The sequence below is a fragment of the Microcaecilia unicolor genome, chromosome 2, assembly GCF_901765095.1.
Source record: "Microcaecilia unicolor chromosome 2, aMicUni1.1, whole genome shotgun sequence".
Lineage (NCBI taxonomy): Eukaryota > Metazoa > Chordata > Amphibia > Gymnophiona > Siphonopidae > Microcaecilia > Microcaecilia unicolor.
The window spans coordinates 149,574,008-149,597,467 of record NC_044032.1 but is presented as its reverse complement, the minus strand read 5'-3'; the positions used below and the strand labels follow the sequence as shown (position 1 = coordinate 149,597,467).

The 23,460-nt window shown below is 41.5% G+C and overlaps 1 protein-coding gene across 2 annotated transcripts in view; it reads left to right on the top strand.

Moving 5' to 3' along the window:
* MCTP1 (multiple C2 and transmembrane domain containing 1) overlaps positions 1-23,460 on the top strand; it is an 854,885-nt gene that overhangs the window by 712,083 nt on the left and 119,342 nt on the right. For both annotated transcript variants that reach the window (XM_030193396.1, XM_030193397.1), the window contains exon 16: positions 20,868-20,921. In XM_030193396.1, coding sequence (XP_030049256.1) covers positions 20,868-20,921 — 54 coding nt within the window. The remainder of the gene's footprint in view (positions 1-20,867; positions 20,922-23,460) is intronic.

Below are 23,460 nucleotides of genomic sequence, written 5' to 3'. Positions count from 1 at the left end.
ATAGTGGTAGAGAAGAGATTTGAAACACTGGAGGACAGAGTAGAAGGGTCAATAGCCTGAAGATTCCTAAATGTATTGGTTAAGATTGGACAGGACTGGGGAGGAGAGTGTTTAAGTGTGAAAGTTATCAGATGATGGTCAGAGAGGGGAAGAGTTGAGGCACAGAAACTGGAGAGTGAACAGTTTGAGAAGAGGATAAGATCAAGACAGTGGCCGTTCTGGTGAGTGGGGGCAGTGGAGCACAGTTGAAGATTGAAAGAGGATGTTAAAGCAAGAAACTGAGAAGCATAAGAGTCAGAGGGATCATTAGCATGAATGTTAAAATCCCCAAGAATGAGGGAAGGAGATGAAGGTTCAAGAAAGAAGGAAAGCCAGTCATCAAAGTCAGTGAGAAAGGAAGAAAGGGACTTATCAGGGGATCGATAAATGACTGCTACTCGGAGAGGCAGAGGAGCAAATAGACGGATGGAGTGGACTTCGAAAGAAGGAAAAACAGTGAGACTGAGGTGGAAGAAGAGGTTGAAATCTACAAGAGGTTGAAAGTAGTAGCCCAACACCACCTCTACAGCCAACCGGGCGAGGAGTATGAGAGAAAAGATAACCTCTATGGCAGAGGGCCGCGACTGAAGCAGAGTCTTCAGGGCAAAGCCAAGTTTCAGTTAGGGCAAGCAGATGGAGCGTACGAGAGATAAAGAGGTCATGGATGTAGGAAAGTTTGTTACAGACAGAGCAGGCATTCCACTGAGCGCAAGAGAAAGGCAGGGAAGAAGGGGGGAGGAGAGGAACAGAAATTAGATTGGAGATATCACGGTGTGACCTGCACAAATAGGATGAGAGCAGATGTGGAGGACCAGGATTGGGATTAATGTCCCCAGCGGAGAGCAGGAGAAGAGTAGGAGAGGTATGACGACTGCGACGAAGGCGAGATGTACTCAGATAGAGAGGAGATGGTTGAATGGAAGGAAGGAAATGTTGAAGGTTGAGAGTTGAGAAAAAGGAAGAGGAAAAAAGAGATGGTGAGATGATGAATACAGAGGGTGGACAATGCCATTACAGCCTGTGAGGCATGAGCAATAAGAAGCCGCTGTCCTGAACCATACATGATACTGAATATACACCTCCTCTCTCCTGCCTCTGTATAAGAGGAGCATTAAGCGTAACAGGCTGACTGACAGGACAGGTCTGTCTGACAAACCAAAGGGTTGCTATCGGGGCTGCAGGAGGAATGGACAGCATAAGTGCACACAGATTAAACTGGAGGTCCCGTGCTTAATCCCGTCTGATCTACACATCAAAGTCTCTGCGCTACTGAATACAACAACTTAAACATGCCCAAATGCTTCTGCCTAATTTACTCTTTCTTTTTCATTGCTTCTATCCAAATCTTTAGAGCTACCAAATTGGACTTACTTAAAGAGCCCCATACTGGCCACTGGACAGAAAGGTCTTTAGTGCCTACGGTCCATTTATTGCAATAATCATATAAAGAAGCCCCAGCGGCTGGGACAGAATCTACTACTGTGGACGATGGGGTTACATTCGGTATTTCAACTTTCTTAGATAGCTTCTGAAGGATAGAAACTAGAGCAGCAGCAACCTGGGTGTTGACAGCACAGGGATAGGAGACTGCTGGCCCCACAAGGATTGTCCTGGCCAGGGGCAATGCTGCTAATGTGAAAACAGATGTCCCACGCCCCCTATAACATTTCCACCCGGGTGGGTCACTATTAGGAAAAGAGGAAACAATAGGGTTAAATCGGACGTGCCAACTGTTTCAGTCACTTCATACAGGGGGGTAAAGTGAGGACAATCAAGGTTCTAGCAGTCACAGAACAGGAGGATGTCCCTGTACACAAGTACGATGTCTATAATAATACTGGCTAGTAATAAAAACAATATATCGTGAACAGGGGGACCTCCCATTATAAGTTCATGCTCCCCAAATGTCATCAAAGAGAAACAAGAAAGAGATCAGGGACAGCTACTGGGGTATTAAGAAAAGAATCCAGCATAGAACCACACCCAGGACACTGTCATGAAAGATGCCACCAAGCGGACTTGGACACAAAGAATAATACAAAGCAAGTGAAAACAGTCAGAAAAGTCTGCGCTACACTGTCCACAATAAGTATATAGACCCTAACCAAGAGTCCCACCCAGTATCAACAGGGGTGGCCTCAGTTTTCCCCACATTGCCTTAGATACAATTGGTAAATTACCATTATTAAATCTCCAATGGGGCCTGTCATGAAGGGAATATAGGTACAACAGAATTCCATAGATCCAGGAAAATGGAGACAAGTAGGAGATGCCTTCTTGAAAGCGGTATGCCATTGGGGTCACCCTGTAATTGATTTCATGGCAACAGGTCAGAATGCAAAAGTTCTGCCATTTTAAATTGGTGAAAGGATTGGAAGTTGGCAGGAATAGATGCTCTAATTCAACCTTTGCCTAGGTTGGTACTTGTATGTGTTTCCACTGTGGCCATTGACAAGTAGGGTTATTCAGAGGATATAAAGACATCTAGTCTAGTTGTGCTAATAGTCTGGACTGGTACAGAGACTTCATGCATCTGAAAGTGGAAGATCCTCTTTCTCTAGGGGCTGTTGGTTCCAGGTCTGATAAGCTTACAGACATGGCTCCATTTTGTCTTATGGCTTGGCTCTTAATAGGGTGAGGTTGAAGAACAAAGGCTATTTGGGTAAAGTGAAATTTATCTTGTTGTATTCTTGAAAAAGGTCGATCTTTGAAAGATCTTTGGAGGATCTTTGAAGATTGGTATCACAATATATGTATTTTTCCCCTTCATTCCTCCATCCCAGGTATTTTGGATTTTTTTGTTTTTCAATGTGGATTGGACAAAAGGTTGGTGCTTGCCTCCTTGAAGATTCAACTGGCTGCTTTATCCTGTTTAAGAGGTCTTATAAAGTGTAAGTGCTTCACCTCTCATTAGGAAGTAATACATTTTTTTCTGCAGTGTTAAAACTCTCAGTCCACCTCTCAGCCAGTGGTTTCTCCTTGGTTTTGTCTATCTTAGTTCAGGCTCCTTTTGAATCTCTTGAGTCTGCTTCTTTAAAATATGTTAAGACTGTGTTTCTTGTAGTCATTTGTCTGGCTAGTTGGATTTCAGAATTGCAGGCCTTGTTTGGTTGGGAACCTCTCATGGTGCTTAGTAGAGAAAAGGTTGTACTTATTCCAGTTCCATCTTTTCTTCCCAAAGTGGCATCTTTTCATCTGAATCAAACTGTCTTCTTACATATTTTACATGAGATTAAACTTGAGGGAAATGCTGTTGTCTTGCACAAATTACTGTAGATATTTTTTGAATGCTAAAGGCGTATCTTAAAAGAATGTAGGAAATTAGAAATTCAGATAAGCTGTTTGATCTTTTGGGAGGAGTCCATAAAGGGTAAGCAGCATCCAAAGCTATGGTTGCTCGGTGGGTTAAAGAGGCTATTGCTTCTGCCTATATTTGTGATTATCCAGAGCCAGAAATTTTGAAAGTCCATTCCACAAAGGGTAAGACTACTTCTTGAGCAGAGCACTCCTTACTTTTGCCTCATGAAAGTTTCAAAGCAATAACATAGGCATTCATGCATTCTTTTATCCATTACATCAAATTGGATGTTCAAACTTGAAGTGATGTAGCCCTTGAGGCCAAAAGTGCTGCTATGGTATATCCCAAGCATCTGGACTGATCTGGTGGGACAATAGGCAAGTGTAAATTAGTTCTTACCTGCTAATTTTCTTTCCTTGAGTCCCTCTAGTCTAGTCCAGAACCCACCTGTTGTTTTGCATCAGTCTTTTGTTATCTTCTGAAGCATTACGTTTGTCTGATTTGCCTCCAGCTGTATCTTTAGTCCGGAGATCTATATCTTTTGATTAATTGTTGTGTGTTGAGACATTATTTTGTTCCTAGAGGAGTTTAATTTTAATTTCCCTTTACACTACTGCTTTGTTATAGTGAATATTGACTGGCCAGGAAGTAGCACAGGATTCAAATGGATGGCATCACTACTTAGTACTACTTAGTAGTTCTCAGTCTCCACCTGCTGGCAGGACAGCACAAACCTAAGTATCTGAACTGGTCTGGAGAGAGATTCAAGGAAAGAAAATTAGCAGGTAGTAACTAATTTATCCTTTACTTGGGGTAGCATTTTGATGATAATAGATGCACAAGAAATACCAAATTTTCGTATTGCAAACCAGCATGCTTTATTAGCCATGAGGATAAAGTAGTTTGCAGCATTCTTCCTAGTGAGGGTTCTCTAGAATTTTATACTTGATAATAACATGTGAGACTCTCTTCTGATAAAAAAAAAGGATAAAAACTTTCTTGTATCCACTTTCAGTTGGCTAAAAATATACTTGTAGTCAGTTCACAACACTGTGAAAAATTAGAGCATTATTTTTCTCCATCTACCCTGTTATTCAGAGCTTGCCCATTATTGCCTAGAATAGAAAGCACTCCAAAGATGAACTATCCATAGTAGCTATTGTATCAGACCAAAGAATTCTAGTAGTCACAGTCCTCTTGCCTGGCGGCTTGGCATTCAAAACTCTCCTTTCGTCCAAATGGAAGTGAAAAGTGCAGTAAGGTTATCGGGGAAAGCTAGTTATCTCACATAATTTAAGCCTCCTTGAATTCTGACTCTTACAAAAAAAATAAAAAAGATAGCCTGTTTTTCTTCCATCTCCTCTGTGCAGCACTATGATCACTAAGAAAAACCTTTATAGATATATTTCTTTTTCAGCTAGGTCATAACCTGTATATTCACTCTGGGTTCTGCCAGAGTACAAAGACCAGAGGCAGCATGGACTGAAGAACTACGCAGTCTGCCAAGGACCATCACTATTTTCCAGAAGCTAAATGTTTACTTTTTTTATATAATAGATAAGTGAGCCATATTCTTCACATCAGGAAAGGAAAATAAGTATTCTACTGTATTGTATTAAAATTTAGGGTATGGCTAAGGACTCATTGTAGTAAATCAGAATAAAAAACATGAAAATGTCAATTTAATCAAGCATTTAAATTGTATTAATCAACCCTAATTTTTATGAGTGCAAATAATCACTGAAGCTGGACAAATTTGTTCTAGATTGCATCAGAAATAAATTTTAATATTTAATGGCCTAATGAATTTAAATGGAGAATTATCTTTGTGAAACATGGCCTTCGTAATTTGCCATTAAATGAGAAGTGAAAAAAGATCAACATAAATCTTATATAAAGGTTACTTAACTAAGTGTTGGCACTATAAATATTGCAAATGCATTTCTGCACTAATTTAGACTTCGCAGAGTACACTACATAAAGAAGAGAGAAGAAGATAGCTCTGTCTTCATTCTTGGAATCTAACGTAGTATATTATACAATTCTGTCCTAGCACAGTGCCAGTTTGTAATGACCTCAAGTATGCTGCTGATGGTCACGTTTATTTATCATAGCATAAACACCATATCACTATTGCATCGATAAGATTTAGTTGGTATTATTTCAGCCCCCCACCTCCACCCCAGTGCTGTTCCCAGCTAAATACAAGACTCAACACAACGGCTCTGAGGAAAGTACTGCTGATTAAAATTTGTATTTTTTAACTACATTTGGTGTGCCTGCTATCAAATTTAAAAAGAAAAGAAGAAATGCAACTGTAACTCAACTGGCTCATGAAAGACAAACAGTACAGTATGAGGCCTTTAGATGGAGACATAGTTCAAATAAATAGCAAGCATTGTGTCCCTAATGCTTTGTTTAAATACAAGGAAGCACATTTGACAGCATTGTGGTGGGGAAAAAAAAAACAATGTAAAAAACAATTGAAGAATCCATTTAAGAGACACTGGTGTTTATAGTAAATTCTGCATTAACTGTTTGTTCTTAGTCTGAACAGCCAAATAGTATGTGGATATTAAGCTGACATTCGGCTAGAGGTTGTGAGTCCTTGTCCAATCAGTGTATTTCTTCTCCAAGCACATTACAGAGATGCTTATTGCACTGCAAATAAGAATTCATCTGTTGATAACATAGAGATGTATGCAATCAGTGCATGCAACAGAAGGCATCTGATATCCACATTAAAGTCACATTTCTTATTAAGAATCAGCCTAAATTACAATATGAGCACAATGAGGAATGGAAATGTATTCTACTAGAAGAAGTAATTGTATTTGAGTATCTCCGTAAAATATCAGGAAATCTTTTTAGTAGTAAAGTACCAATGCTTTTCTTTTTTCCTCCGTCTTCTTTTGTGCTTCAATATATTAAACCTTACTGGCAGACCTATCACACTAATTATTATTACATCTAGTGGTTCAGTTATCTCAATGACTACTGCAGCTGAAATCTTCCAAGGTCGAATCTTTAAGAGTGTGAATCAAACTAAGACATGAGCATAGATTTTGCTGCTTTTTCAGATGGTCTGTTCTGGAATGCATTGTCTAAACTAGGTTTCATCTTTAATTCTTCTCGGAGCATACATGTTAGCTAACTCCCTTTCCCCTCCCCCCTACCCCAAAGGTTTCCACAGCTAGTTTTGGGAAAGTGGATCCCGTTGAGAACACCCCATCCAGACATTGGGTGCTTTGGAATAGCTTAAAATTGCTAAAACAGTCTTCTACTGTACTTTTACATTATGTTTATATGAAGAGCTGCAAATCCACTGACACACAAGCATATGTTATGGTGGGTTGATGCGGAGAAGAAAAAATCCAAATGAACTCCCGACCACATTTGGGTGCACAGCTTGAACAAAATTCCGTAGTGTCTCCTGAGTGAGAATGTTCATTTTGTTTTGCAAGACCTCCAAACATTGGCATCTGCACTCATTTGTCCACCGCACAGAGATGGCCTGCAACATGCAGCCTCTGTCATTTAGAATAATTTTGCTTATGGGAAATGCAGTTTATTTTTTCTTTTCATTGTTCAGTCTCCTTAAACAGCCTCAGTGGGGGCAAAGATAATTCTACAATTTTTCCCCATCCTAATAAATTATTCAAAAATTTCTTGTAAGAAAGAGGGTTTCATATTATTGAACTAACAAAAGTCCAAAGAGGAAAAAAAATATTTTTATGGCATTTCTGTCCTTGGCACTCATAAACTAAGAGGCCCTTTTACTAAAGTGCGGTAAAATATGCAGTTACAGCAGCTTAAATAGGGACTTTACCACATGGTAGCTACAAGTTTTACACAGCAAGTGGGGACGGAACAAGGTCCCTCTTTTACTTTGTCAATTCCTTCAGCCAAGGAGACCTGCTTGATGTTGACTAGAAAGGGAGCATTTTTTGTTTGTTTGTGGAATTCTCTCCGAGTCTTTAAAGGGAGTACAGTCTCTTCTATACAGTGCTGTACCTAGCTTGGTTGCCACCAGGAGCGGAGCACCCCCTCCTCCAGGCATGTCACCCGCCACAGCCTCCAAGCAAGGGGATGCACTGAACAGTCACGCAGCTGTCAGCTCTGTGGTGCCCTGCCTCGCAACAGGAAGTTGATGTCCAAGGGGGTAGGGGACCGGCAGAGCCGACAACCACAAAACTGCTCAGTGTACCCCCTTACCGCCTGCACCAGGGGTGGACCACACACACACACCCCACCCCTGCCCTTGATACACCACTGCTTCCATGTTTTAAATACCTCTTGAAAGCTCATTTTTTTGTAATGACTTTTGCTATTGTTCTCCTGGAGAGTTAGTGGGGATTGAGGTGAGTTTTGATAACAGTAGCTTTTATCTTGTGGGTGTTAATTGCGTTTGTGATTGTTGTTAGGGTGTGTGTGGTCCTTTTTGAGTGTGTCTTTACTATTTTAGGGGTCCTTTTACTAAGCCGCGTAGGCGCCTATGTGCACCCAATGTGCGACAAATTGGAGTTACCGGCTGGTTATTATGTGGCCCTTGCGGTAATTTCAATTTTGGCGCACGTCTGCTACGCGCGTCTGAAAAATATTTTTTTTATTTTCTGGCGTGCGGCAGATACACACGTCAAGTGGCATTTAACGCACATAGACTATTACTGCCCGGTTACTGCATGAGACCATACTACTAGGTTATGGCTTGCAGTAAGGTCTCAGACCCAAAATGGATGCGCAGCAATTTTCATTTTGCCGCACGTACATTTTCTGCAAAAAAAAAAGAAGGCATTTTTTGTAGGTGCACTAAAAAATAATTCTGCATGTGCCCAAAACACGCGTCTACATTACCGCAGGCCATTTTTCAGTGCACCTTAGTAAAAGGACCCCTTAAATTGGAGTTCCTTTTTTTCTGCTTTTATTGCTTTCGGATTGTGAATCGCCGTGATCGTGTTTTGAGCCAGTTGGTATAGAAAGTGAAATAAACTATAAAGTGCCAATGGTAAGTTGTCCTCTGTAACTTTGTATTAGCCTGTTTGCCCATGCCACGCCCCCTCACATTCTAAGCACTCAGAACTCAATTCTACAAATGGCGCCCAAATTTGGGTGCTGATAAAAATTAGTGCTAAGTGGTATTCTATGAACGGCGCTCAGAGTTGGGCACCATTTATATAATAGCGTTTGGTGCTAAGATCTGCGCCCAATTTTGGGCACAAGGATTTACACCAACTGAATCCTGATGTAAATTCTCTTGCATAAAGTAGGTGTGGATTTCGTTTATTCTGTAACACTGCAAACAAATTCTAGGAATGCCCCTGATCTGCTCATGCCCCTCCCATAGCTGCGCCCCCTTTTCTGATCCACATGTAAAATTTATGCGCAGATACTTGCACCCAAAGATGCACGTAAATTGAAATTAATGCCAATTAGCATAAATAATTGATTATTGACACCCAATTAATGGTTCTAATTGGCTCATTTGTCAATTAAATTGCGAGTGCCATATATAGAATTAGGGGTTTAATGCATGAGTTACTACACAGTAACTGCTAAACGATTGCAAAATCCCTTAATATTGCTGTCCACTAGCAGTTACCATGTTACCCCGTGATTCTATAAAGGTTGCCAAAAATTGTGCATATAAATTTAGGTGTGTTCCCAGTTTGCATGTGCAATTTAATAGAACAATGCACCAACTAGTGCCACTAATTTACTTTTTTTTTCTTACCACATGCCCATGTGTGCCTGGGATCTTAGCACGCAGAAAATATGGCCCCCCACTGCCAGGAAAGAGTTCTCTTACAGTATGGCCATGTGTGCCTGGGGTCTTGGCGCACAGGAAAAATGGGCCCCGCCACCAGTGCAGGGCCCTTTTTCCCACAGCTTGGTAAATTGTATGCTCAAATCAGAGGCATGCCTAAATTTGTACATGGAATTTTTGGTGATTTTTATAGAATCATAGGGATATTATCAAAATTCTGCCTAAGTGCTATTCTATAACTACATGCATATCTTACATAGCACTTATTTGACCGGTAGAGGTACACATGGGTGGATTCTGTGCAGAGAATGGATGGGACTTATGCACTTCACTTATACCGTATTATAAGTTATGCGCTTATCTATGGCTGATGTAAGTACTCACACCTTAATTATAGGTACACATGCCACCTTTTATGCTACTATTCTATAAAGGAAAGTAGGCACCTATGTTCCATTATAGAATAGGTGCCCTGTAATGCCTAAATTCTATATATGGTGCCTAGAGTTGTATGCGTTAAATTGGGTGCATGCCCAATTTAATACACATAACGTAATTGAATAACGAGCCAACCAGCACTAATTGGCCCTAATTAGGATTTACGCTCATCTCATATTCTATAACGATCTGTGTGTAAATTCTAACACATGTAACTATTTGGGGGCATGGCTAGGGGCGTTTTTAGGGCGTTCCTATATTTTATGCGTATAAATATAGAAATTCACCTAACTTTAGGTTCCTACAACTAGGCCTGCTCATAGACCTAATTGGCGCCTACAGTTAGGCACTGTTATGCGCTAACCGCCGGATTTTATATATGGCGCCTAGCGTTACATGCCAAAATTCAAGTGTATTCTATAAGAATGCATGTAAATTAATTGTCTTAAGAAGCCAATCAGTGTTTTCAACAGAACTTAATAAGCAATAATGAGCACTAATTGGCAATAATTAGAATTTACGCGCATAACTAGCTAAGGATATGCTGTAACACACAGCACTTAAATTCTAATGCATGGAGCCAAAAAGGGGTGCAGTTATGGGCGGGGAAATGGTCGTTCGCATAGTGTTACAGAATATGCCCCTCTTTGCCTAAATCCATACACGGTATTTACGCCACATTTCCCTTGGTGTAAATGGATGTGTGTAGTTCTAGGCACTGTGATATCAGCTAAGTGTGTTCTATATACCGTGCCTAAATCTATGCATCGCTTGTAGAATACGCTTAGGTGGACATTCATTCCATGTGGATTTTGCAGGCGCCATATATAGAATCTATCCCTTATAGAATCACACTAAGCTCATTCATTTTCAGTACCGATTTGTAGGTGCTACTTATAGAATTTCACCCTAAGCATTTAAATATAGGTGCGTTGTTACAGAATTACTCCCCGTGGGTGGCCATTTTCTTGCCTAACATGGCCTCCAGTTAATATTGGGGGTCTTTTACTAAGGCGCGCTCACGCTTTTAGCGCATGCTAAAATTGGGCGCATGCTAAACATTAGAGACACCCATAGGAATGCATTGGCATCTCTAACGTTTAGCGCATACCCAATTTTATTGTGTGCTAAAAACATGAGCACGCTTTAGTAAAAGGGGGTCATTATTCTTTCTTTCTAATTATGTATTTATTTTTAGATACATACCATCTCCCTGGATCTTATTGGAACACCCAAGGTGATTCACAACTAAGCAATTACCTCTGGATTCTATATAGCGCGCCAGAATACAGGTCTATTCTATAATAATGCACGGAACTTAATTGGCTTAACAAGCTAATCAGCATTGATAACAGCACTAAAGCAATAATGAGCACTAATTGGCAATAATTAGAATTTACGTGCACAACTCACTAAGTGTATTCTGTAATGAACTGTGCCTAAATTCTAATACATGCAGTTGAAAAAGGAGGCGTGGCTATGGGTAGGGAAATGGGCATTCCTTGGGCGTTCCTAAATTTACGCATTGTCGAGTGTTAGGTGCTGGTCGATGGTGACTCCAAGAATTTTCAGGGTTTCTGAGATTGGAAGGTTCAGATTTGGTGTGTTGATGGCGGTGAATTCATTCTTGTTATGTTGAAAGGTGAGTACTAGGCATTGGGTTTTTTCTGCATTAAGTTTCAGCCGAAATGCATCCGCCCATGAATGCATAGTTTGGAGGCTTCGGTTGATCTCATTGGAAATTTCCTTTAAATCATGTTTAAATGGGATGTAGATCGTTACGTCGTCTGCGTAAATGTATGGGTTAAGGTTTGATTTGCTAATAGTTTGGCTAAGGGTATCATCATCAGGTTGAATAGGGTCGGCGAAAGGGGGGATCCCTGTGGGACTCAGTATTCAGGTAGTCGAATTGGATGTCACTTGGTATGATTGTGTGGTAAGGAATCCCTTAAACCAAGTGAGAACATTACCTCCAATTCCAAAGCATTTCAGGATATGTAATTCCATGATCGACCATGTCGAAACCGCTTGACATGTCAAATTGTAGAAGTAGTATGTTCTTTCCCTTTGCAATCATTTGTTTGAATTTGGTCATAAGGGTAACCAGTACTGCTCAGCTAAACTTGTGATCTCATAATCTGTGTTTCCTAACTAACTGCTTAGTGGCTATTTCTAATTGATATCTGTACTCTATGTAACTGATTTTAAAACTGCTTATTGGCTATTTGTATTTGATAGTTGATAATCTAGGAACTGGATTTAACAAGTGCTTTAAAATCGGTAGTAGTTTCTCTTGTATTTTTTTCCCGTCTGCTTCCATTCTGTGTGAAACTCCTCCCCTCCCCCATCTGCTTTTGTTGTAAGGTAATTGCATAGCACAGGTGGCGCTTTTCATTCCACGTGGTTTTTGTCTCTACACAGAACAGAAGCTGGACGGATCTTCACAGATAAGATTATTTTCTGATTCCCCCCACCTTACACTTGTGGCTCTGGGCATTTCAATGCTGTTCTAGAGATAGGTTACAGCAAACACATTCCATAGGTCTTATGCTTAAGCCCACCCACCCTGCCCCACAACCCACCCACCCCAAGACTGACACTTCCTATATAGCTTTACCAAATATACTACATATCATAAATTAACCCCACCCTAATTACAACCCCATCATAGTACACCTGTTCATACCCATTTCAACAAATCAAGATGACTTTTATTCTCTGTAATAATTGTGGTGCTTTAGTTTCAAGACCAAGCCTCTGGAGACTTAAAGCTTGTCCTATCTGTCTTCAGCTTGCTAGTTTAAAACAGGAGCTCAGCATAGTAAAGCAGGAATTGAATGCACTTAAAGCAACTTCTAGGACTGCACAAAATCATACTGCACAGAATCATACCAAATTCTCACCACTGCCTCAAAGGATAATACCACCTAAGAATAGATGGTTCACAGTAGGCTCAGGCAGGCTTCGTTATGTGACACAGAAGCATCCGCCCTCACAAGTTTTGCCCCTACAGAATTCCTTTGCTCCACTACAGCACCGTGATGCTCCTGAAAATAAAACTGAGGCGGAAGAGAAAGAAAAAGCAAAGAAGGTGGAACAAAAAGATATGAAGGTACCCAAAGAGAAAAGACACCTCCAAATCACTAAAACCAAAACACATACTTGGAAATGTAGATGGAAAGTGATGACCACAAATGCTCACAGTCTAAGCAATAAAGTTCATGACCTTCATGCCCTAATCTTGGAGGCAGACTGGGACATAGTTGCAATCACAGAGACATGGCTCAATGGTTCCCATGAATGGGATGCAAACATACCAGGCTATAATCTTTTTAGGAAGGATAGAGAGGGGCGTAAAGGTGGAGGAGTAGCTCTGTATGTGAGAAATGATATCACAGCGACTGAAATGACAGGGAACTGGGGAAAGGAAGAAGCGATATGGATCACCTTAAAAAGAAAGGATAAAACCTCTGTCCATGTGGGTGTTGTCTACAGACCTCCGACACAATTGGAGGACCTAGATAAAGATCTGATCGCTGATATTCAAAAGTTGGGGAAGAAAAGAGAGGTGCTATTGTTGGGAGATTTCAATCTGCCAGATGTAGATTGGACGGTTCCGTCTGCGAAATCGGAAAGAAGTAGAGAGATCGTGGATGCTTTTCAAAGTGCTTTGCTCAGACAAATAGTGTCAGAACCCACGAGGGAGGGAGCGACGCTAGATCTGGTACTCACAAATGGGGATAATGTGTCAAATGTCCGAGTGGGTGCCCACCTGGGCAGCAGTGACCATCAAACGGTTTGGTTTGATATGACGGCTGAAGAGGAGGGTGGCCACTCAAAACTCAAAGTCCTGGATTTCAAACATGCTGACTTTAGTAAAATGGGGGAATACCTGAGGAAGGAGCTGATGGGATGGGAGGAAATACAAGAAGTGGAAGGACAGTGGTCCAGACTGAAAGAAGCTATAAATAGGGCCACGAACCTTTATGTAAGGAAAGTAAATAAAAGCAAGAGAAAAAGGAAACCGATATGGTTCTCCAAGCAAGTGGCTGAGAAAATAAAGGCTAAAGAGTTGGCATTCCAGAAATACAAAAAAACTCATGAAAAGGGACACGAGGAGGAATACCGGATGAAACTGAAAGAAGCCAAGAGAGAGATACGTCTGGCGAAAGCGCAAACGGAAGAACAAATGGCTAGAAATGTAAGGAGGGGTGGCAAAATTTTCTTCAGGTATATTAGTGAAAGGAGAATGACTAAAAAGGGAATTGTGAGACTAAAAGATACTACGAACAGCTATGTGGATAATGATGAAGAAAAAACAAATTTGCTAAATAGATACTTCTGTTCTGTTTTCACAGAAGAAAATCCTGGAGAAGGACCGCGATGGACTGCAAAAAGTACAAATGAGATTGAAGTGGATAGAGCACCGTTCACGGAAAAGAGTGTGTATGAACAACTTGAAAAGCTAAAGGTGGACAAAGCCATGGGACCGGATGGGATCCACCCTAGGATATTGAGGGAGCTCAGAGAGGTTGTGGCGGGTCCTCTTAAAGATTTGTTTAATAAATCCTTGGAGACGGGAGAGGTTCCGAGGGATTGGAGATCGGCGGATGTGGTCCCTCTTCACAAAAGTGGTGATAGGGAAGAAGCTGGAAACTACAGGCCGGTAAGCCTCACTTCGGTTATTGGAAAAGTAATGGAAGCGATGCTGAAGGAAAGGATAGTGAATTTCCTGGAAGCCAATAAGTTGCAAGATCCGAGACAACATGGATTTACCAAAGGGAAATCGTGCCAAACGAACCTCATTGAGTTCTTTGATTGGCTGACAGGAGAACTGAATCAGGGACGAGCTATGGACGTAATCTACTTAGATTTCAGCAAAACTTTTGACATGGTTCCCCACAGGAGGCTCTTAAATAAACTGGATGGGCTGAAGATAGGACCCGAAGTGGTGAACTGGATTAGGAACTGGTTGACGGACAGACGCCAGAGGGAGGTGGTGAATGGAATTTGCTCGGAGGAGCGAAAGGTAAGTAGTGGAGTGCCTCAAGGATCGGTGCTGGGGCCGATTCTGTTCAATATATTTGTGAGTGACATTGCCGAAGGGTTAGAAGGTAAAGTTTGCCTATTTGCGGATGATACTAAGATCTGTAACAGAGTGGACACCCCGGAGGGAGTGGAAAACATGAAAAAGGACCAACGGAAGCTAGAAGAATGGTCTAAGGTTTGGCAATTAAAATTCAATGCGAAGAAATGCAAAGTGATGCACTTAGGAAGTAGAAATCCACGGGAGACGTATGTGTTAGGCGGGGAGAGTCTGATAGGTACGGGCGGAGAGAGGGATCTTGGGGTGATAGTATCTGAGGATTTGAAGGCGACGAAACAGTGTGACAAGGCGGTGGCCGTAGCTAGAAGGTTGTTATGCTGTATAGAGAGAGGTGTGACCAGCAGAAGAAAGGGGGTGTTGATGCCCCTGTATAAGTCGTTGGTGAGGCCCCACCTGGAGTATTGTGTTCAGTTTTGGAGGCCGTATCTTGTTAAGGATGTAAAAAGAATTGAAGCGGTGCAAAGAAAAGCTACGAGAATGGTATGGGATTTGCGTTACAAGACGTATGAGGAGAGACTTGCTGAACTAAACATGTATACTCTGGAGGAAAGGAGAAACAGGGGTGATATGATACAGACGTTCAAATATTTGAAAGGTATTAATCCGCAAACGAACCTTTTCCGGAGATGGGAAAGTGGTAGAACGAGAGGACATGAAATGAGATTGAAGGGGGGCAGACTCAAGAAATATGTCAGGAAGTATTTTTTCATGGAGAGAGTAGTGGATGCTTGGAATGCCCTCCCGCGGGAGGTGGTGGAAATGAAAACGGTAACGGAATTCAAACATGCGTGGGATAAGCATAAAGGAATCCTGTGCCGAAGGAATGGATCCTCAGGAGCTTAGTCAAGATCGGGAGGCGGGACTGGTGGTTGGGAGGCGGGGATAGGGCTGGGCAGACTTATACGGTCTGTGCCAGAGCCGGTGGTGGGAAGCGGGACTGGTGGTTGGGAGGCGGGGATAGTGCTGGGCAGACTTATACAGTCTGTGCCTGTGTCAGAGCCGGTGGTTGGGAGGTGGGGCTGGTGGTTGGGAGGCGGAGATAGTGCGGGGCAGACTTATACGGTCTGTGCCCTGAAGAGCACAGGTACAAATCAAAGTAGGGTATACACAAAAAGCAGCAAATATGAGTTATCTTGTTGGGCAGACTGGATGGACCGTGCAGGTCCTTTTCTGCCGTCATCTACTATGTTACTATGTTTCAGTGCTGTGGTTTGACCGGAATCCTGACTGGGAGTCGTGGAGTATTTATTTTATTTTATTTGTTGCATTTGTATCCCACATTATCCCACCTTTTTGCAGGCTCAATGTGGCTTACAATACATCATGGATAGTGGGAAAGAGAAAAGATTAGATATTTGGTGTTACAGAATGATTTTGGGTTATATGGTAGTGGAATACCTGATAGTAAGATAACAGAAGGCATTATTAACATTTCTGGATATATGTGGGAGTTTCACATGTTTTGGTCTTTGTGGTATATCTTGTCAAAGAGATGGGTCTTTAGTAGTTTACGGAAGTTGGTCAGTTCATAGGTCACTTTTAGGTTGAGTGGCAATGAGTTCCAGAATTATTGAGAATGTATTTAGTTTGTGAGTTGTTTGGTCACTAACCCTTCCGTTAGTTTGGTTATTAAGGGGATGGATGCTACTGGCCTGTAGTTGGTTAGTTCATTTGCACTTTTCTTTGCGTCTTTGGGTATGGGGGTGAGTAGGATGTTTCCTTTCTCCTACAGGAAGAGTCCATTTTGTAACATATAATTCAGGTGTTTCGTAATGTCTGTTATAAATTGTTGGGGAGCGAATATCATCAGTTTGTTTGGGCATATGTCTAGTTTGCACTGAGATTTGGCATATCTTTTGAGCGTTTGGGAGATGATATCCTCTGGTAATGTCTCGAAATTGGTCCAAATTCTGTCTGCTGGGTAAATGCCAAGTTCTGGGTCTAGACAGTCAAGGAGTTCAGCATAGTCAATGGTGCAGACAGGTATCTTGAGTCGCAGTTGTACGATTTTCTCATTGAAGTATCTCGCGAGATTGTCGGCTCCTGGTGTGTCTTTGCTGTTGGTTGTGAGTGGTGTAGTGTCTAGTAATGTATTCACAAGTTGGAAAAGTTTATGTGTGTCTTTGTAGTTTGGACCAATTGCAGTTTTGTAATATAACTTTTGGTTTGTCTTATGGTATATTTGTATTTTCTTTGGAGTTGTTTCCAGGTGTTGAGTGTGGGGTCATCTTTCTTTTTATTCCATGCACGTTCTAACCTTCTAACTTGTGTTTTAAGTTTTTTCAGCTCTTCATTGAACCATGGTGTTGAGTTCTTTCTATGTGAGGTTCTTGTTTGAATGGGTGCAATGTTGTCTAGTATGGATCTGCATCTGTCGTCCCATTCTAAGAGGAATTGGATTGTGTCTGTTTTTATTGTCCAGTCATTGTGGTAGATCTGTTGCCAGAATATTACCGGGTCTATTTTTCCTCTTGTGGTGTAAGTTTTTCATTCTTGTTTATTCAGTAAGTCTTTCGTTTGCCATTGGATGGAGATGTTTGCTTTAAAGTGATCGGACCACAGTGCGGGAGTCCATTTTGTGTCCGTTAGTATCAGGTTTGAATTGGAATCGAATTTATGTGCGACGATGTCTAGTGTGTGTCCTTTGATGTGAGTTGGCTGCGTATCTGTCCTATGAAGATCCCATAGGTGTAGGAATTCTTCGCATTCTTGGGTGCTTGTTGAGTTGGAATCTTCAAGGTGTAGATTGATATCTCCTATAATGATAAGGTTTGTGGTAGAGACACAAGTGTTCGAGATGAAGTCCATGAAGTGTGTTTGGGAGTCTTTCCAGTTGCCTGGTGGTCTGTAGAGCAGGACTGCGTTAAGGTGTTCCTGCAAATTAGGGTGGTTAATTCTGACCGAGGTGATTTCAAGTTGTGGCAGAATGGATTCGGCTGTGACTGTGATGGTGAACTCGGATTTGTATATTATGGCTATTTCTTCTCCCCTTTTTCCGTTTCTTGTCCAGTGGGTGATTTTGTATCCTGGTGGACAAAGCTCTAAGATTATCGGGTCTTTGAGGTCGTGAATCCAGGATTCAGTGATGAATAGGAGGTCGAGATTGTCTGCGGTGATCCAATCTGTTATAGTCTGTGTTTTATTTACTGCTGATCTGGCGTTTATGTATCCTATTTGGATTGCTCGGTAAGGTTCAGTTTGGGACGTGTTTGTGTTGATTTTTATTATTTGCCTGCTTTCTTGGAATTTGGTTCTATTGTGTCCTTTCTTCCCTTTCTGTTCTCAGTGTCTTTTCCTCTCCATCTCGGTTTGATCTGTTGTATCACAAAGAACTTTAGATCATTGATGGTGTGGTATGCCTCATACCAGTGTGGCACCAATGGTGCACCAATGGTGCAGATTAAATATTTCTACTAATACAGGATCTATGCTCTATGATCCTCGTTTTAATTTTCCTCTTTGTCTTTCCTATATATGAGTTTGCAAGGATAAATAACTACATAAATCACTTGGGTAGAATCATAGTTTGTGGAATGTCTGAGATGGTAAGTCTTGCATGTATTTGGATGTGTGAATTTTTTAAGTGTAAGACCATGTTTGCAGACTGTTCATTTCCCACAAATGGTATGCCCAAGGAAAATCTCTTGTGGGTCATTTTCTTCGGGTAATGTTGATGGGACGAGACATTCTTTTAAGTTTCAAGGTGAGCATCTGCTAAAACATCTACCAAATATTGCCTAAGGATGCTAACAAGACTTTAACTGCTGGAGGAAAACCAAAATACACTTATGGCTTAGTGATCTTGTGTCATTTTTACAATATTTTTAGCCTGTTCATGGCTAGTAATACAGTACTGGTTTTGCTCCGAGAAATTTTTCATTGTGCTTTTTCTCGCTCAGAATTATTGTGAGAAAGTAGCAAATAGAAGGATAAGCTTTTTGCTAGGCTTTAACTCGTAACTGCTCACTGTTTGACCATAAAGCATCTGACATGGCATCTCTGAGGCCGTCTCTGTGTGTTTTTTAAAATGTCACCTGTATTAGTATTACATTCCATGAACAGTACCACACATCAGTTTGGTGGCATATACGTCTGTGACAAGTGACATTACAGAAGGTCATGTCACTTTTAACTGCTTACATTAGATCTTCCTGATTTCCCTTGTGCCCTTCCTTTTGTTTGATTAATACTATTCAGTTTCCGGCAAGATATAGGAAAGCATCATTGAGACAGGGAATTTTATGTTACAGCAGATCTAAGTATATTTCATAGAACTTTTCAAAAGAAATGCATCAGTCAGTTGGTAAATTTTCTTTAGTGGATTTGTGTTCTTTAATTTCATTCTTGCTTGATTTTTTTTAAATGGCCGTGTCACGTCAGCAGTTATTTTGCTCCTTTATCATTAACCAAAGTGCAGGAAAACGGCTAGAAGCTGTATCCAAATGTTTTGGATTTCAATTGGTAAAGAAACCTGAGAAGCAGAAAATGAGCTCCGTTCTTCTTTCTCAACTGTGGTGCTTAAGTACCATCAGTAGCTGGGTTTGTGTAGTGTTCAAGTTCGCACCGTAGATCTCTGCAGTATCCTCATTAACACTGTCCTGATTACAGCCTGAATAGAGCAAGCGACCACGCTGTCATGAAACATAGTTTTTCAGAGTCCTAAGAACAGTGTATGTATGTGTGAAATAAAAGCTTTGCAGCTCCTGTATCTAGTAACTTGTGATCAAAATTATTAGTAAGTCCTATTTAACTGTAAACGTCTGAAACATCTGTGTTCCTCAGATCCCACAAAGCTACAATGGATAAATTCCTTCTTTTGCTCTGCATGTTGTTGTTGGGTTTTTTTTAATGCTCACAATGTTGAGCTTCATGAGGAATGAAAACATTCAAAAATATGTTGAGTTCCATGACCAAAATAAACCTGACTCTGAAAATTTCAAGCCTTTATTAAAAATAATAATAATAAGGTGCAAGGTTTTGGGATGCTATCTTACAGGGCCGCCGAGAGACTGGGCTGGGCCCGGGGCAAGGCCGCCCCCGCCCCTGAGGTTGTCATTGCCATCCTCCCAGGTCGCCACAGTCCCCACCCGCCTCCCTCTGTCCGCCACCGGGCCAGGACCCCTGCATTGAAATCATCACAGCGCCTTACCTGTCACCTCACTCCGTGACTGAAAGAGCAGCCAGCAGTGGCAGATCGGATTTGTCTCCCTTCTGGCCTTCCCTCCCATCACTAGCACAGGGCCTTTTTTCCCGCAGCTTGGTAAAAGGACCCCTCAATGCACACTAATTTGTTAGCGAGCACTAACTCCCAAATTCTATATATGGCACCTTAAGTTGGCCAAATTGTGTGTACAACATAATTGATTAACAAGCCTATTAGGGCTGATAATTGGTACTTAACAACCAATTAGTGGCTCTAATTGGCTTTAATCAGATTTTACGCACATAACTTTCTAAGCATATTCTATAACACAGTGCGTGTGAATTCTAATGCATGCAGTCAAAAAGAGGGCATGGCCATGAGTGGGTTGTGGGCATTTCAGAAAACTATGCACACTATTATAGAATGCACCCGATCTATGCTTAACTTAGACGCAGGTATTTAGGCCTGATTTAAGATAGCCTAAGTGGGAGCTCCTACGTTTTAGTTGCAAGAACAGCAGATGAACATATTCTATAGACTACATGTAATTTTAGGCATAGATTATAGAATCACACTAATCGTGTGGGTTTTTTGGTGCTGATTTTTAAGGCACCATTTTTAGAATTTGGCCCTAAATCCATCTTAGTAAAAGGAGCCCAAAGTGTTGTAGTCTAAATTCTCCTTAAGTCCCATCCTAAAAAAATGTTCTAAAACTTTGTTCTAACCTAGAAGTTTATAGGCTGTGAGTCCGCCGATTAATCAACAGAAAAACACTGTAATTTGCAGCATCACCAAAGCCCTCATGTCTGTCTGGGGTGTCACCTCAACCTCAGCCTCACCAACATCACTTTACTCTCAGGTTTATGAAAATTAAGAAGCTCTGTGAATTTTCAAATTAAAAAATCAAACATGTTTTTTTCTTTCATGTTGCTGCATATTATTTTTCTGTTTCATGATCTCAAAACTTGAATAAAGTTTTCTAAGGTCAAAAATAATTATGCAAAAAGAAAGTTCCAGGTGACAGAACAAAACCCCTCTTTCTTTAAATCATAACATCTGCTACTATTTCTGTCTGCAGGTAATGGAGGACATGCTAGAGGACGAGGAAGAGGAAGATGAAAAAGATGACAAGGTAATTATCTTTCCCAGCACTTCAGTACCTGGGGATGGGAGATGCCGGTTTTACAGACATTTAAGAAAAGAGAGAGAGAGTTGAAGTGTTTTAGCCCAGAAAATTGGACAGAGCTGTTTGTCATCCTAACAATTCATCTGTATGTTGCAGGAAGAGACAGAACATCATAAATCCTCATCCCCTTTTTTGTGTGTGTGTGTCCAGAGCTGGGTCAAATATTTTTTTTTTTCTGCCAGGAACAAAAATAATTCAGCTTGTCTAGAACCTGATAGCTCTTGTGAAGATAACTGCAGTGACAACTGTTTTTGAAGGACAAAAATTTGTCCTGTCTTAAGGATTACAAACAGGGCTGTACTTTAAGAGAAATAATGCTGGAAGAAATATCAACTCGCTGTTCATAGAAGGTGCTATGTATACATAACATGCATGTAGTATATAATAAATAATATATACATACATATCTTTTCTTAGGAATTGCACGCTGGGCACCACAAGTTATTCTTTCTTAAATGGTGTTTAAATAATCAGAAATGTTCACCTTATTTTAAAATTGGCACTGTGATCCTATAAGCCAAAAAAATAAACCCCTGAATGTAGCTCCATCTGATCTTCCTTACGTTCATTTTAACTGCTAGTTTTCTGGTTGGGTTAGCGATTGCAGTTGCAACCACAGAAACCAGCAGCCACTTCCCATATTTCACCCAGCCACACTATGGGGCTATCTGGAGTGGTTATGCCCTGGGGAGAAGGAAGAGCCAGGGGAATAAAATGAGTATGACCTTGCACTGCTGAAATACAATGGTTAGCACTGCTAGAGCTGAGCTATACAGATAAATGCAGTAATGCAGGCTTTTCCTCCTCTGCCCTGCCAATGAATGCTTCTGTACCAAACTGTGGTCCTTTTACAAAGGCACGCTGAAAAATGGCCTGCGGTAATGTAGGCGTGGGTTTTGGGCACGCGCAGAATAATTTTTCAGTGCACCTGTTAAAAAAGGCCTTTTTTTTTTTGTTTTGCTGATAATGGATATGTGGCAAAATGAAAATTGCCGCTTGGCCATTTTGGATCCGAGACCTTATCGCCAGCCATAGACCGAGTGGTAAAGAATTTGGGCAGTAGTGACCTACACGCATCAGATGCCACTTGGCGCGCATCTGCTACGTGCACCCGAAAATAAAAAAGATTTTTCAGATGCATGTATCAGACACGCGCCAAAAATGAAATTACTGCAAGAGCCACGCAGTAGTCAGGTGGTAACTCCATTTTGGCATGTGTTGGGTGCTCATAGACGCTTATGTGGCTTAGTAAAAGGATCCCTCTGTATATCCTATATAATAATTCTCACCTCCAAAGTTCTGACTTGCTGCCTGGAACCGTGGCTCATTCCGAGTTGGTCTGCTAGGCTCCGTAGATCAGGCTGACATCACCATAGCCATTATGATGTCAACTTCAGAACCCGGGGGGGGGGAAAAAAACATGCCTCACAGCTGATCCATGTCCAGAGGAGGGTCGCTGGACATGGGTGGCTGGAGGGGGGCAGGGGAGAGAGGAGGGTCACTGGACATGGATGGCTGCAGGGGGGGCAGGGGGTCGCTGGACATGGGTGGCTGCAGGGGGGGCAGGGGGTCTCTGGACATGGGTGGCTGCAGGGGGGCAGGGGAGAGCGGAGGGTCGCTGGACATGGGTGGCAGGAGGGGGGCAGGGGAGAGAGGAGGTTCACTGGACATGGGTGGCTGCAGTGGGTGCAGGGGGAGAGGAGGGTCGCTGGACATGGGTGGCTGCAGGGGAGCCGAGGAAAACCTTGCTAGCGTCCGTTTCATTTTTGTCAGAAACGGGCCTTTTTTACTAGTTATATATATTAATGTGCATGTGTATTTGTGTGTGCATTTGTGCATATCGATTTGCAGGTATACTGTTTTAAAACTTTTTTTGCAGATATATGCATCTGTATATTAGGTATGTAATTGCATATACATCCACTAAAATAGTGTAATAATTTTAAATCTGGTCTGGGTAAATGCGAAAATTCTGACCTCTAATGTTGGACTCCTGAATCCAGTTGTAAGAAAGTTAGGATTTTTTTAAGAGAGGATTGAAACACTGTGTCTTAATTTATAGTGCTGACCTTTGCTTCACTAGAGATGTATAGTTATGTAGCAGTGAAGGAACTCTTACGCTTGGCAGCAAGCATTAGAAATGTCAAAAAATTCACTGTGATTTGCAATCCTCTCAATAATAATTTTTCTCCGAGCTAACACCCCAGGCCCGGAGAAGGGATAGAGATGTGTGCTGCTATTTCATTATGATGATATTTTCAACAGCAGGAAATCGACAGCAAGACATGATGTGAAAATTCGCCCGCACTTCCAGTCACTCGTTAGCCCGCATTGTTTCAGATTCATCAAGCGTTGCACTCACAGCACCTGCTTTTAAAGTGCACACATATGTACTATTTTTAATGCTAAATGATATGAGCACCCACTTCTAGCCGTAAAAGAGATGATTTATGGCGAAGGTCAGTCATGTAGCTGTAGAGAGCTT